Source organism: Manis javanica, chromosome 8, assembly GCF_040802235.1.
Source record: "Manis javanica isolate MJ-LG chromosome 8, MJ_LKY, whole genome shotgun sequence".
Taxonomy (NCBI): Eukaryota; Metazoa; Chordata; class Mammalia; order Pholidota; family Manidae; genus Manis; species Manis javanica.
The window spans coordinates 116,386,184-116,401,080 of NC_133163.1; the positions used below are offsets into that span (position 1 = coordinate 116,386,184).

General features: G+C 41.2%; 1 protein-coding gene across 14 annotated transcripts in view; it reads left to right on the forward strand.

Annotated features, from left to right (window-relative positions):
• Positions 1–14,897, forward strand: part of MAP2K5 (mitogen-activated protein kinase kinase 5) — a 248,612-nt gene that overhangs the window by 199,736 nt on the left and 33,979 nt on the right. For 9 of the 14 annotated variants that reach the window (XM_073212052.1, XM_073212055.1, XM_073212057.1 and 6 more), the window contains 2 exons: positions 8,708–8,769; positions 11,743–11,788. In XM_073212052.1, coding sequence (XP_073068153.1) covers positions 8,708–8,769; positions 11,743–11,788 — 108 coding nt within the window. The remainder of the gene's footprint in view (positions 1–8,707; positions 8,770–11,742; positions 11,789–14,897) is intronic. The other 5 variants (XM_073212061.1, XM_073212064.1, XM_073212062.1 and 2 more) reach the window with 1 other exon arrangement.

The following is a 14,897-nucleotide window of genomic DNA, read 5'->3' on the forward strand; positions in this document are numbered from 1 at the left end:
GAACAGGTAGCTTTGTGTTGTTTCTTTGAGTTGTCCCTGAAGCCTGATGCATTATTAATGAATTAATTTCTTGGTGGTGGAAGCCTGTGAATAGTGTTCTCTGAATGGGCAGTTGCCTGGTGGGGCCAGTTTTGGCTGCTGTCATTTAACATGTGTTGCTCTATTGTGAAGTCTTATCCAGCCGCAGGACAATGCTCATTTAATCCACCATGATGGGACCTACACACCCTGAGCCCAACTTGGTTGCCAAGGTCAGTTACCCAGCAGCCCGGGCTGGGGCACCGCTCTGCCTCACTGCCGAGTTGCTGTAATCATTTTGCCTGCCGTTAATTTTCCCTAAACCAGGGAAAACTCATATGTGAGCCGGGCAAATGTTCTCAAAAGAGATTCCAAACTGGTCGGCTGGGGTGTCGCCTCCATTCCAGAATGAAGGCAGCCTTCCAGGGAGTTTAAGTTACTTCCTTTCTCCTGGAAATGGAAGCGTCTGGGCCCGCGAGATCCCTGATGTTCTGAGGTCCAGAGTAGCAGATGGCATTATGATTTTCCAAATCCTGATGAACATTCTAACTGAACTTGTTCATTTCACAGTATGTAGTTCTATTTTTTTCATTTCCTCCCCCTTCCTCCCTCCCTGTCTCCCTCTCTTTGTTCCTCTCGTATTGACTAATTTTAAACTGATGTGTATCTCCTTTAGCCAGTTTTAAATTCCCTTCTCTCTGTTTATTGTATGGGACCAGGTATAACACAGTTCCACATATAATTCTCAGCCCTTGAGTCACAGCTCATGTAGCCTGTGCATTTGTTTATAAAAAGGTGTGAGCAGATAACCAGCAGCACCCCTGCTCCATGCAGCCGCTGCAAGTTCTCTTTCCTCCCCGATCTGTAGCTTGCAGTGCAGGTGGCAAATGACAGTAATTATTTTCCCTAACAGTCGAGTGAACATTCAGGAGGATGTACAGCGTGGCTGTGTGGACTTTGGATCTCAGGGACTTCTCAGAGTCTGACGTGATAGTGTTACGGCTTGTTGATTTTTCAGGACATGGACCTGCCAGGTTCTTGCCCTTGAACAGTGTGTAGATGTAGTTAAGATGTTTCAGGGTTAACTCCTTACCTATGAAAAGAGGAATAATTCCTTTCAATTAGGAACCTCTTAGGGGTTCTTTTTCTCTCCTCATTTTCCTCTTTTCTTTTTGTTTAATATACTTTATGATCTACCATTCATCTGAGATTGCTTTTAATCTACACACAGAACTCGGTGAAATGCCAGTCAGTATATTAACATTGTAATTTAGGGCCTGGAGCAAACATGTGTAGTTGGACTTTTCCTGAGGAAAAAAAAAAAAATTGCCCTTACCAGTGTATGAAATTCAAGCACTATATAGGGACAAGGTAAAACCACAGGTAGGAATTGCTGAATAATTACCTTTAGACCAGCCTGAGCAAGAGGCTTCCCACGAGGGTGAGCTCATTTAATGGTTCCTAAAATTCAATCTTGTGGATGTCAATGGTCATGCTTGATTATTTGCAGCACTGTTTTATGAAAAAGCAATAGAAATGCATTGGGAGGCTACAGAAAGAGGACAATAAAGGGTTTTACTTTTGTAAATGAAATCCCTTTGGAATGGGACAAGCATGTTTTTTGCTGCCCTGCCTATGCCATTGAAAAAGGAGGTGTATTTGGCTATCAGTGGGTATGGGCGTGTGTGCTGTGCATATTATTTAGGCTTCTCTAAATAATACCGTGCACTATAGCTTATGACCAACAAGAGACCTCAAAGAAAAAAAAGAAAAAGGTGTTTGTTGGCTTTGGAAAGGAAGCAATTGCAAATACACTTTAAAAGATTAATCCATTTTCCAGTTCTCTACCTACTACTTTCAAGGAATTTTACAAAACAGCAAGATCTTAGCCATCTGTTTAGAAAATCTTTTAAGTAAATGTAAATCTTTTAAATGACAAAAACAATTGACAGACTAGATGAAGGGTTAGTTTTGATATCAATGACAAGGTTTTTTTCCTCTTTTATCCCAACACTGAAACACATTTAGAAGATAAAGGAAATGGGAAAAATCCTTATAATGTGCAATTTCAGTTACTTGGAGACTGACTGCTTTAGACCTGTTTGTTATTATTTTGTGTTTTTCATAAGCCTTCTGTTTGTAATGTTTATCTGGCTATCAGCTGGCTCTTCCTTGATTTAAGGGTTTATGGGTTAAGGTGGGTGTTTCAGTAGCGAAAATTCAGGCCTTTGCCCCTGGTTCCAAATTCACCTGAGACAAGTTAGATGAGCTGCTACTGTCAGCCTGGACCCGGAGAACAACAGACCTTCACACCAGAATGCCCGCACATGTAATTTGTCACATCTGGCAACCCAGAGTGTGGTTGACCCAGTGTGGAAACTGAATCATCTTTCACATTCCCTGATGTGGAGTGGGATAAGTAAAAGGAGGGCTTTCTTTTCCGATGTCCATCTGCAGGCCTTCCTAAATCCAAAGCCTCATTTCTACCCCAGTGCTGTCCCTCACAACACCCCGAGGATTAGGTCAGTTCTGCCTGCATTATAAAATCAAAAATACAAATAATTGTATTGTAAATACAAATACAAATACTGATTGTGTCCTCACAGAGTGGCCACGCTTTTAAATAAATTTTTTTTTTTACCAAACATTGACTGAATTTGTACAAATCTAATATGCAATTACGGTCCACCCATACCTTAAACTGAGCTGTCTCGTTCTCTGACTGACCACTCTGTCCATCAGTTTTCTGCCCTTCTGCCTCTGAAAACATATGATTGCCTTTTTTTCCTTGGCTACAGTCTGTGATAGCGGAAACTTAGAGATGTGAACCCTGAGTACCTTCCAAATATTAGAACTGAGCTAATTTCCCAGAATCTGTTGTTGATTACACTGTGAACAGGTAGATTTTTGGTTTGTAGACAGGTTCTGCGGAGATCTCTGAAGGTAGGCATCCAGTTTTTCTTTTTTTGCTTTGTTGTTTGGCTTTTTGTGGGGTTTTTTTGTTCCAGACAAACTGGGTTTCCTCCCCAGTTGAGAGCAGATTTGTCCTGTGGATTCTACCAGTTGTCTCACAAAGACCCTATTTTAAGGCAGTGAGCAGTGGAGAATCAAAAGCCAGTTTGGGGCCTACCCAGGCAAATTACTGTTGTGCCTGATGTGAATCCACTGGAACCCCAAACAACCTTTGATCCCAGCACTGCAGATAGAAGTGGAGCAGTCTACGAGCTGTGGCAGTTAGTGTGAACCCCAGCGTGTAGGCCAGGCCAGAGGAGCAGTAGACTTGAATTAGAAGATGTGTGTTTTTAAATGTTAGAGAATAACTCTCAATACTGGTCAGACCCCAGGTGAATCTCTGATGTTAACCACCTTTTGGCTTGATGGCTTGAAGCTGTGAAGTCTAGAAATAGGCTGTTAAAAAATTTTTTGAAAGGCTTGTCATATTTTCACTTGCCAGGCTTAATCTAACCACATTACAACTGACCTTAGAATTCACCGGTATGGCCAGCACCTTGACATTTTTGAGAAGTGGTCCTTCTTTCTGTCCTCGTTTTACTGCCATTAAGTAAAAACTCCTGGTTTGAAGGAATGTCTGCTTCGCACAAAGAGAAGGAAACAGGACACAGATTAAGATGTTCAAGGCCCCTCCCCCACCAAGTGCTCCCTGCAAGTGAGGAGGAAGCAGGTGGGGGAGCAAAGAAGGCCCCTCGAGGCCCTCAGGGCTCCCACACTCTGTCCCGCGCACTCTCCTTTATGAGTTCGTGTGCCAGCCACACTCGGTGCCCCACAGTGCGGCCTGGTGCCCAGCCCCAGCACTCTTACTTGGCCATTTCCTCCATCTTGCAGGGCTGTCTGTGAGGGTGCACAGCTTATCCTCCCGAACATTACGGTTTCTTTGAGGATAATGAATTAAATGTCACTTGTCCCACAGTGCCAGGCTCAGCGCCTTTGACATGGCAGGTGGTCAAGAAAATTGTTGAATGGATGAGCCAATTAATAAGTAATGATGATTGTATCATCTTATATAGCATTTTATATCTATGCCCTGTCAATGTCTGAATTAACCACCATGTCCTTGTCAAGTTCCATTGTCACCTGTAATTATGAGTTAAAGGCCAAACTGAATCCTCAGTTATATTTTTTGAAGCAAAAGTCCCTTCAGTTTTTTCCAGTTGAGTAGTTATGCCAGTTTTTCCTTGATATAAAGCGAAAAATCTGGACCTCATGAGAGTTTTTAAAAAAAGCTCCTCAAATCTTTTCCTTTTTAAACTTTCTATTTTAACACCTATTTTAATTTAATCTAATCTATTTTAGATTCACAGGCAGTTGTAAGAAATAATACAGAGATCCTGTATACCTTTCACCCAGTTTCCCCTAATAGTAACAGCTTGTATTACAGTAACACAACCAAGAAATTGACATTGATACAATCCACTGAATTTATTCAGATTCTATCAGTTTTACATGTACTCCTGTGTGTGTGTGTGTGTAAATGTTAACGACATGATTCCTTTCAAAGTCAAGAAACATCATAGTGGTAAAAATCTGTCTTTAGAAATAATGATCTCTCTTTTAAGTAAGTTATTTCAGAAGCATTGCTTTGTTTATGTTTTCTGTGCTCGGTGGATCCAACTTACCTGCCTGCTCTCAGGGTCACAAAATGTACTTACTGGCGCACTTACTTTGCAAGTTAACTAGCAGCAGGCTGTGGTTGGAATTGGACCTCCGTCTCCCTCCTCCTTCCTCCATCTCTTTGGGTGTGCAGGTACACACACACACACACACACACACACAGTCACACGCCCTCAGATTTTCTGCTGCTTGCCTTTTTTTATGCCTGAGTACCTTGCTGACAAGTGCTAATAACAAAATACCCAGAGAGAGTCCAGTTGAAGTTAGCATACATTATACATTCTGAACTTGTCCTTTTGCTCATAGATTGTGCATAATTAATAATTAAACAGTTTCACTTGTAATGGGTTGACCTTCGTGAACTGTTCATTATTCACAAGGCAAAGGCATCAGTCAAACTTTTTTCCCATTGTCCTTTGCTGTTCTCCAGCATACCGCATGCTGGTGTTCCAGTTGTTTAGCAAAAGGGGCTGACCAGGTGGTTACTGAAACCTCTGAGACTGGGAGACTGTCCTTCCTGATGACCGGAATTGCTTACTGAAATGGTTGATGACAGCTGTTTGTATCTAACAGTTGCCTGCTCAATAGCAGCAGCCAGCTTGTGTCCCTTTAGCAGGACTCTAAAGTTGATCTGGGACTAGAATCTCAGGTTAAGGCTTTGGTTGAGGTTGTGTCCACTGTTTTGTTCTGTTCCTCCATGCTTATAGTTCAACAGAAAAGCATCCTCAAAAAAGCCCTTAAGGTGAAGTACGGCACTGAGGGTTTTAAAGAGAGAGACTTCTACTAACAATTTGGAGTTGATTTCAGCCAGTCCTGAGAGTTATTCGTGTAACTGTTTCTCCAATTCACGTTTATACTTTTGAAATATATTTCTTCATCTTGCCTGAACCTGTATTTCACAGAGAACATCTTTGGTAAGGAGCAGCAACTGCTTTACTAGATCCGTGGCACCCGTTGGCATGGGCCTCGGGCCCCCTCTGACCCGCGGCGACTGGCCGCTTCCCCTGCCTGAGCGCTGCAGTGACGCAGGGGTCGCTGTGCTGTGAGCCTCCGCCCTCCTTCACGCTGGTTTGCAGTTAGGTCCCCAAATAGGCGGGTGCCTGGAGGCGTTTCCCATCCTGATCTAAACCAACTTACTATTTTACTTGCTTACACAGGAGAAAAGTATCCTTTGAGTTCCTCCAGTGTGGCGAACACTGTCGAGTCTGTGCATTTGCTTTCCTTTGGAGCTTTCATAGCCTGTGTGCTTTTGTGGAGTTGGGGGCTCTCCAGGGGCTCCTTTGCCCCGTGATTGTGTGTGGTGCTCTGACCACCCTACCACTAGTCACTCTTCTGTATTTCAGAAAATTCTCCCCTGAGGCATGCGAGAGACATGGATTTTCCAGTGAAAATAAAAATCTGGCATTATGCATGCGAGATTAGAATATCTCCCTGCATCTTTGATAAGTGGTTCTTTCCAAGGCACCACTGAGATGAGAACCCACTCTCTGTGGTTCTGCAAAGTCGACTTGGGCCGGCATTTTCACAAGTGAAATAAATTATTCATGGATACCACCCAGTGTTCCTTAGTTTTATGTTATGAGGAACTTCACAGGCTATAATATCAGGTCTTAAATAAAATTAACTACCCATGCGAAAATGTCACATTTTCTTGTTTTGTTTCTCATCCATGTTAAAATGACATCTTCATCAAGTTGCCTAGTCTTTAATTCATTAATTTACTCTTGGTATCATACTTTGAAATGAGGCCCACATTAGCATCATGTTTTATACCAGGATCTTTGTAAAAAAAAACCACTCCAGAATTTTAACCATCTTGGTAAATATTCAGCCGCATTAAGACAGTAGGCTTTTATTTTCCTAAACATTACATTTTAAAGCAGCGACTACTCAGACACTTCAATACTACAGCCTCCAAAAAAATTTCAGAAACAAAAGACTTAGAGGACTACCTACCTGATCAGGGTTCATAGTATTTGTACCTCAGACTTTGAACTATCTTTTTACTAATAGTTTTTGAGAGAGTAAAATGTCATTTCTTGAATTGGGCCTTGTAGAATCTTGCAGGCTTGGTGATATATGTGGCTTTCCTAAAACAGGCCAAGCTGAAATTGATATCATGTTTTATTTTTGCTCTTCAAACCAATGGGACTTCTGTGACCATTTTATAGTACCTTTATCGAGGACTTATGTTATTGTGTGCCTTGTTCCTTCTGAGCGGGCTAATTCATCGGCCCCCCTTTTCTCATGGCCTCTCTACGTAATGCCTGCATGTAATCCTTTGAACTTGGCAAGATTTTATTTCACTCCCATTTTCCTTTCCTCTTGGAAGCCTTTCTCTACTACTCTTGAGAATTATAAGTTTATGATTACTAAGCTTCCCCTCATCTGGATGAATAGAATAAATTCAAAGAAGATAGATATGCAAAAAACTAAGAAACATTTTGTTCACATTCCTTTTAACCTCTTCAGATTTTCTTTTTTTGTTTCTTTTTGTTTGTTTGTTTGTTTGTTTTGTCTGCTTTGACCCTCTCAGTTCCTTTGGATTTAATTGCATTTTCCAGCAGTTTCCAATTGTTTGAATTGGAAACAAAGCCTTAATAAGAGTTCTAGTTAATTTTCTGCCTTGTAATTACCGATCTCATTTTTCTGATAATTGGCCACAGCAATTATATGTATATTTACTAATCACATAGGAGGCTGTGCACTTGTATCTATCTGCCACCATTGATAATGACACACATACTGCAGAGGTGCTTTTATCATCTTCTTTTTTCCACTACATCAAAGCTATTTCCTCTCGTTCTCAATAATGAATACATGCATGCATTTGACACAGTTGTGTGCTAGAGAAATTGTTTGGCTCCCACCAAATGCTGCATGCTCTGAGTTTCTTGCCTGCAGCGCTGGAAGGTTGTATGTAATGATATATTGCTCATCCAAATGGCCAAAGCACTCCAAAGCACAGTGAGATTAAAATAAGTCATTCCTTTGTTAATTTAAATAGGTGCATGTATCATACTTTGCAGGGCACTTTGTGTAGGGATGTCAGGGAGGAAAAAAGCTGCCGAAAGGTATTTTTAATAGCAAATGAGAATAGATGAGAATGGAGTCATTTGCAGCTGCCTACTTTATGTGGCTCTCTTGTTCCAACTGTAGGTCTAATGAGATGACTGTTAAAGTACTCTGCAGTGTAATTTCATTACATCCTGAGCCGTTACACTATAAACACAGTGGAGCTCTCTGTCATTCTTGGAAAAACTCCTAAATTCTTAAAGCCTTCCTTTGCAAACGATAATGGGGTCTGCTCCCTGTGTTACACAGTGGTTGCCCGTTTGTTGCTGTGTGGTTTTCTGCTCTTTTGAGTGACTCCCACCTCCGCTCCAGTTCTGTTTGGTGGTCAGGGTGGGAGTTTTTCACCGTGTCCTCAATTCACTGGCTTTCTCATATGGTGAGTTTGCCTAGACTGGCAGATAGGCTGAAACCCCTTTTCCTGTAAACAGCTTCCCCTACAAAAGCCTTCCTATTAAAGTAAAAAAATAATAATGATAATCTGACCCAGATGATTCGGTTAGGGGCACCCAGTTAAGAGCAGCTGACTATACAAATAAATGTAAATAAAAAGGAAAGTGTCAATAAATAGTAAATCCAGTAAAAGAAACAAAGGTCAACACAAGAATAATTTCACAGCTTTGTTAATTACAAGACCATTTGTGTGTTACTTAAATAATCATTAATTTCTCATTTACACTTTTGTACCTTCTTTCCTACCCTGTGGCTATCATTGTCCTTTTTTCACCTCCCCTCCTTCTTTGCCCTCATGTTTCTCACCGTTGTAAAATGTGTGTGGCTTTAAATTTGGCATTTTTACATAAACAAGTGGAAGAGAGTTTAGACAGTCTTTCTAATTGGATGAGGCCTTGTTATTGTCCTTCCCACGTGGCGGTGAATCCTTGCTAACAGTACGTTCATCCTGTACTGCTTTTGAGGAGCAGGGAGAACATAAAGAAAGAAAAGGAATTGTTGTGACTTTTGGTGACTTGTCTTTCCTCTATCCCAGGATTCGCCTGTCCTTCCGGTTGGAGAGTTCTCCGAGCCATTTGTACATTTCATCACTCAGTGGTGAGCGGTTTGCAAACATTGCCATGCCCTCAACGTAAATGATACATGCCATTAACTCGGTGGCTCCGCAGACCGTGCGGCCCTCCCTGCTTCCTTTTGGAGACAGGAGGGACTTTGGGGCCTTGGGCAGATGGGGCAGCAAAGCTAAAGAAACTGTTTAAATTATGTAAACATTATTTACACAAAGGGTCATAAATGTACTTCAGCGGCTTTTTCCTGTTTTAATAAACTGAGAGGCTACTTCTTTGAGCACAGATACCGTTGTTATACAATTTTTAAGAAATACACAATTTTATAGCCCTTATTGAACTGACATATGAAGCTTATTTTTATTAATGTAACCTCAAGTTACCCATAAAACTGTCAGTCACCTAGTGGAAGCAGCACACTTTATTAATTTATCAGATTTTCAGTAAATATCTTTGGTTATATTTTAAGCATAATACTGGTGTCCCATTTCAATGAATTTTGATGTTTGAAAGACTATGAAAACATGGTTCCATTCGGTCCACTTGAACCATTAAGAACTAAGAGGAACCATAGGATTTAGGTCAAAGGGACCTTCAGAGTCGCTAGGCAACCCCTTGTCATTTACACCTGAGGAAACAGACATTTTTCTGCCATGGTTTCTTTTCCAGCCATGTGCCTTTTTCTTCCCATTAGAAAGGTTTTTCCTTTATTATCCCTTTCCCAGCAGCCATCTCTCCCCCATTCAGCAGCGTCCTGTGGCCTTGGAAAGCCCAGGGGCCCCGCTGCCCTCCTGCTACCTGCTCCCTCACCCCAGTGTGGAAAGAGGGAGACAGGAGGAAATTGGGGCATAGGAGAAGCTCCCCCAAAGCAGGAGACAGAACAGACTAGAAACTGTTCTGGACATTTGGAAACTCCTTCATAACCACCTCCATTTCTCTCCCTCCTTCACCACATTCCTCCTCCTTTCACCGCTCTTCCAGAACCACATCCACTGGCGGGACATGAACCCTTGGTTCTCAGGCTGCCACGCAATGGTGTCATCAGGGGTCCTTGCTACACTGGAACAGTTGTCCCCTCTTCCCTTCCCTCCCCCACCATGATCCATCTGATGATTACACTAAAGTGAAACTAAGACATATTCCTTAATATAAATGTCAAGCTTTATCACCTTTTTGACTAAGTGTAATATGTTACCTATTAATAAAACTGTCTCATACAGTTTATATTCCATAGAAAAATATATGGGGAAGAGATTTCTTTACCCCCACTTTTAAAATTTTATTAACACTTGTTTGTATTTAAAATACTTATGTACTTTTCTGTAGCTTTTAAAAACTGTTTTTACTCTGCAAACATATTATTTCCAGAGTGTGCCCTGTTGGAAAAAAGTATACATCGTGGTTGAGCACTGGAATCCTGAGCTCATTAATAGTATTAGAGCTATTACCCAGAAGCATGTATTAATTTCTCTTAATTTTCTTTACATGGGATTCCTAGAAACATGCAGAAGCACATCACGGGAATGTGCCCCATTTTAAAATGCAAAAATTGAAAAATAAGCCATGCCATTCCTAAGCTGCCCAGGGTGCCGTGTTTGGGCCTCACACACTCCGGAGATGTTGGATTGTAGGGGGACTACCTCGGCTTATCCTGCCATGTGCTCTCCGACCAACCTGGGGGCGGGACTGGGTCTCGGCAGACAGGGAGAAAAGCAGATAAGGCTTTGCCTTCCTCCTGACCAAAAAATTAATCAGCTGTTATATGAAAGTTCTATGGAAACAGAGGGAGGGGTAACCTGTGTTGAAATTTCCGCAGATGTCAAGCTGAAACAGAAATGATAGTGGGTAATAGCCTTGTTTTCCCAAGAGATACAGGCACTTTGGAATGTCAGATTAGGACTGTTACCAACTCCACTGGCGAGACAGCTTGAATTACTTGCTAATGGATGCAGTATTTGAGAGGTGCATATGGTTATTTATAGAGAAGGCAAATAAATATCCTTGATGTCATTAATGGTTCATAACTATGGTTCTTGTTTACCAAATGATCATTCAATTTCTCTACTTCAAAAAAAAAATACTGTCAACAAATGCAGAGGTTATATAAAGGATTTTCTTATTGCTTACTAGAGGTTGCTTCATGTAAAGAAAAAGCATCTGTGTGACTTTCCAAGTCATAAATGAAGCAATCTCTTTTCATGACTTCATCCCACAGACACTTTGAGTTTAGTACAGACACAGCCACCAAGTAGGTGGCTACCCACAGTCACCTCAGTTCTACGTGCAGGGGCTTCATCACATAGCTAAGTACATGCTACAGCTACTAATTATACCTATTACATGGAAGACAAGAAATATTCTGCATGAGGAATGTGATTCTTTAAGCAGCTTAAACAAACTTTAACTTTCCCACAGCTGTTTAATGAATTATCAACTTGCATTGTGGTCAAGATAAATGAAAGCAGAAATAATGTAATAGCCCATTTGTAATTTTATAGGATTATCTAGATCCCTGACCTCTTTTATACATTGCTTGTCATTTGGAGTAATAGTGAAGGAATGACATCTTTTCTCATTTGACCTGATAGTCATGTTTCCTTTCTTACTGTCTTATCCCAATTACAAAAAAAAAACAAGTGTATAGTTCCCTAAATTTAAGTTAGAAATAAACTGATAATTGAGTCAGGAAGAGAATATTGTCACTTTTTTCCACATTAGTTTCAAAGGTAGAATGAGGATAAATTTAAATTCTTTCTTTATCCATGTTGCAAAAGTAACTCCAATGAAAAAAAAAACTTCATGTTTCTGATTCATGCAATCCCCCAAAATCTGGTTAAAGGCCAAAATAAAAGAAAGGGAATATATGCCAATACTTTGGCCAAGAATTTGAACGTGATGAATTTTGAAAAACATTCAGATTCCAGGGGAAATAGTCAGTGATGGAAATTATAGCACAAATTTACAAGTGATATAAATAATATGAGGGGTTTTTTTTCTCTTACAGCATGAGAAAACAGCCAAAAGAGAGGCCAGCACCTGAAGAATTGATGGTAAGTCAATTTTTTTAGTTTACATCAAGGTTTTCCAGTTATATATCTATGCTTAACATTCTGTTAAAGGGCCAGAATGGAACTAAAAACATCCATAGGCTCTAGAGAGACATTATTTACAGCATTAGTGGGTAGGTGTATTTGAAGCTCATATCCTCAAATAATAGTTTTCACTTCTTAAAACCCCACCATCATTTTAAAACTTACTGTATAACTCTTTTCATTGGCCTCACACTGGAGGGTCACAGGTCCTTCTGGGTTACTCCTTGTCCTCATTTACTATTACAGCCTCTCAGTAACAGAGATGATAGTCAGTGTACTAAGTTTTCAGTGCAATCCTACATGAAGCTCTGAATGTGGTGTGGAGTCCTCTTGGATTCGTGTAGGATGAAATTAGATTGGCTGCAAAAGATCAAGTTAATGTGAATCTTTGGTCTTTTCTCAGAAAGAGCCAGCCACAGGCTGCGGGTGCTGTGTTCTCAGCTCCAGGCCTGCTTTCTTTGATTGCAAATGACAGTTTTAGTCAAGCAGGGAGAGGAGCAGAAACACTTCCTTACAATTCCCAAATGGTCATTTATTTAGGCAGATTGCACAAGCTGTTAGAATAATGTTAGGATCGAGCATTAGTAAATAGTAATTATAGTCTACTCTTTCTAACGTATACCATGTATAGCTTTACATTATTGCAGTCACAGAAAATTCCAACCAATTTCCTGTCACCGCTTTAAACAATAAGCATTTTACAGATACTAGTTTCCATCCTCTGTATTCCATCCTAATAAACCCACTAAGCACCCAACCCTCTTCTGTATAATACACATTTCATCCTGAAATATAAAACAACAGTACTCTTCCCTTTTGCATCTAAGTGTTTGCCAGGAAGGTGGTTTCCCCCTTCCTCTTACCCCTGGAGCAAAATCTCAGTTGTCAGGGTAGTTTCAACTTAAAGTTCACCTCCAAAACCTCTACAATTTATAACCATGCAGGTTTCATGTCTGGAATCAACTGGTCTTTTGGTGGGAGGAGCAGGGGCTCCCTTTGATGGTTGGGAAATTCTTGCAGTTAGTCACATTTGAGAAAACTTGGAACAGGTTCTAGAGATGGAGACTCCATTTACCTTGTACATTATTATGCTATGGCTGGATAGCTCAGCTATTAAAACAAAGAAATAGGGTTTCATAAAACATATCTGTTTGTAAATGCATGTTTCAGTGCTGCAATGAGTTGGCCACTTATAAATAAAACATCTGCAGATCGTACATAACACCCATAAATACATATGGATGTATGTCTTGGTAAGGATCACAACTCCAGGGTGGCAAGTCGTAAAGATAAGGCTAAAGGGTGGATGAGCATTCTCAGTGCCCTGGAAGTCTGTGTGCGCACACAGGTGGGCAGAGAGACAAGGGATAGCGCATTTTGGTTTCGATATATTTCTTTAACTATATACCCTTGTGTGTACTGTGCCACATTTTTAATTAATAAATATCAATAAAATACAATGAAAAATTTAGTCACAGGAAGCACCTTCCCATACTTAATTTAACATTATTTCTAGTACTGTTCACGGTTTGATTTAAATGAATTCATTCCCTTAGGTATAACAATAGTGAAGCACCCCATGGTTATGGAATGGCTCAATGAGGGGGCAGGAAACAGCGGAGTGTGTGTGAGGCTCCTGTGGCCAGGAGGTTTGAGCCCTGCCTACTTTGGGCCAAAATATTAGACCCAGTAGGGAGTGGGAGAGCCAGTGGGCTGTCCCTGGCCTGAGGAACCTGTCACATCCTAGGGACCCAATCTCAAGGAACCAGTGTCTTTATTTCTTCCAGCATATTAATGGCTTTAATTTTTCCTTTTCCCTCTCTGCCTACAACCTATTTGATGGTGCTCCCATCTGGAAGCTGAGAGTGTCCTCTGGAATGCGTGAACTGTAGAGCCCATTTATCACTGTGGGTGAGGGCCTACCTTTCACAAAAAAAGCAGTTGATCTCCCAGGCGCAGTAAACTCCAGCGGGCAGGAGTACCAGCGTGGTCTGCCCAGCTGGGGCCGCACCAACTGTGAGGCCTGCAGGGTTGAGGCTTCCCTACGGGCCTGCATTTTCCAAATCAAAGGAAGAAAATCAGGGATGGGATCAGTGGAAATACTGAGAGTTAGCTGTTCACCATCAGGGAACTCTCAAATGAAGAGCATGTGGCCACTGGTGAACCCAAGCCCCAGCCTGGGTAATCAGACTCAGAGAAGAGGGGCTGGCCACGCACATAGTGGGCACCCAAGCAAAATCCTTTTATTTGGTGGGGTCACCTTATCTCCAGAATACTCAGGTCTTAAATCATCATCTTTGCAATTTTTGCCTTGTCAGTCTTTAAGATGAAATATAAAAAACTCCAGTTTAGACTCTTGGGGTCATTAAAATCCTAGTGTTCAGAACTTGTTTTGTTGTTTAGCTATTTGAGTCTCTATTTGTGTGGTTGTTCCTAAGATGGTTATCAGTTTTTATGTTCTAAGTGGAAGTATTTTAAAGCTGGACCAAGAAAATTGCCTTAACACTAAAATTTTGGGGAGGCCAGGGTCTGCATGAGCCAGTACACTTCTCTGGCATATACTCTTTAAACTACATAAATAATTCTCTCTAAAGTTTAATCATCACCATCCACATCATCTTGGGAAATCTCAGAACCAGGTACACAGTTGAATTCAGCAGATATTTATAGACCGCTATGTGCAACGTCCTGTGCTAGACTCAGCAGCAGATAGAAGAGTAAGCCACAGGCATGCAGCCTTGCAGGGGATGCTGCAAGTACCTAGGCGAAGTCACTGCTGTAAGAGAAGGGCAGAGTTCTGTGGGGATCCCGTTGGGGGAGATGGGGAGAAGCTACATGGAGAAGGTAGCATTTGAGGAGGACCTTTGGAGGATGGACTGGATTTAATAGAGAGTTTTCAAGGGGACATTCCAGGCAAAGGAAACAGGTTGGGCAAAGCCTGAGGGTGTAGGGATCCCAGACCTCTTCAGAGCAGTGTGAAACCTCTAGTGCCTGCTATGGAAATCCCTTTGGTACTGGCCTCATGAAGTCCCAAATCCACAAAGGTGGAGTTCAAATAGGCAACACA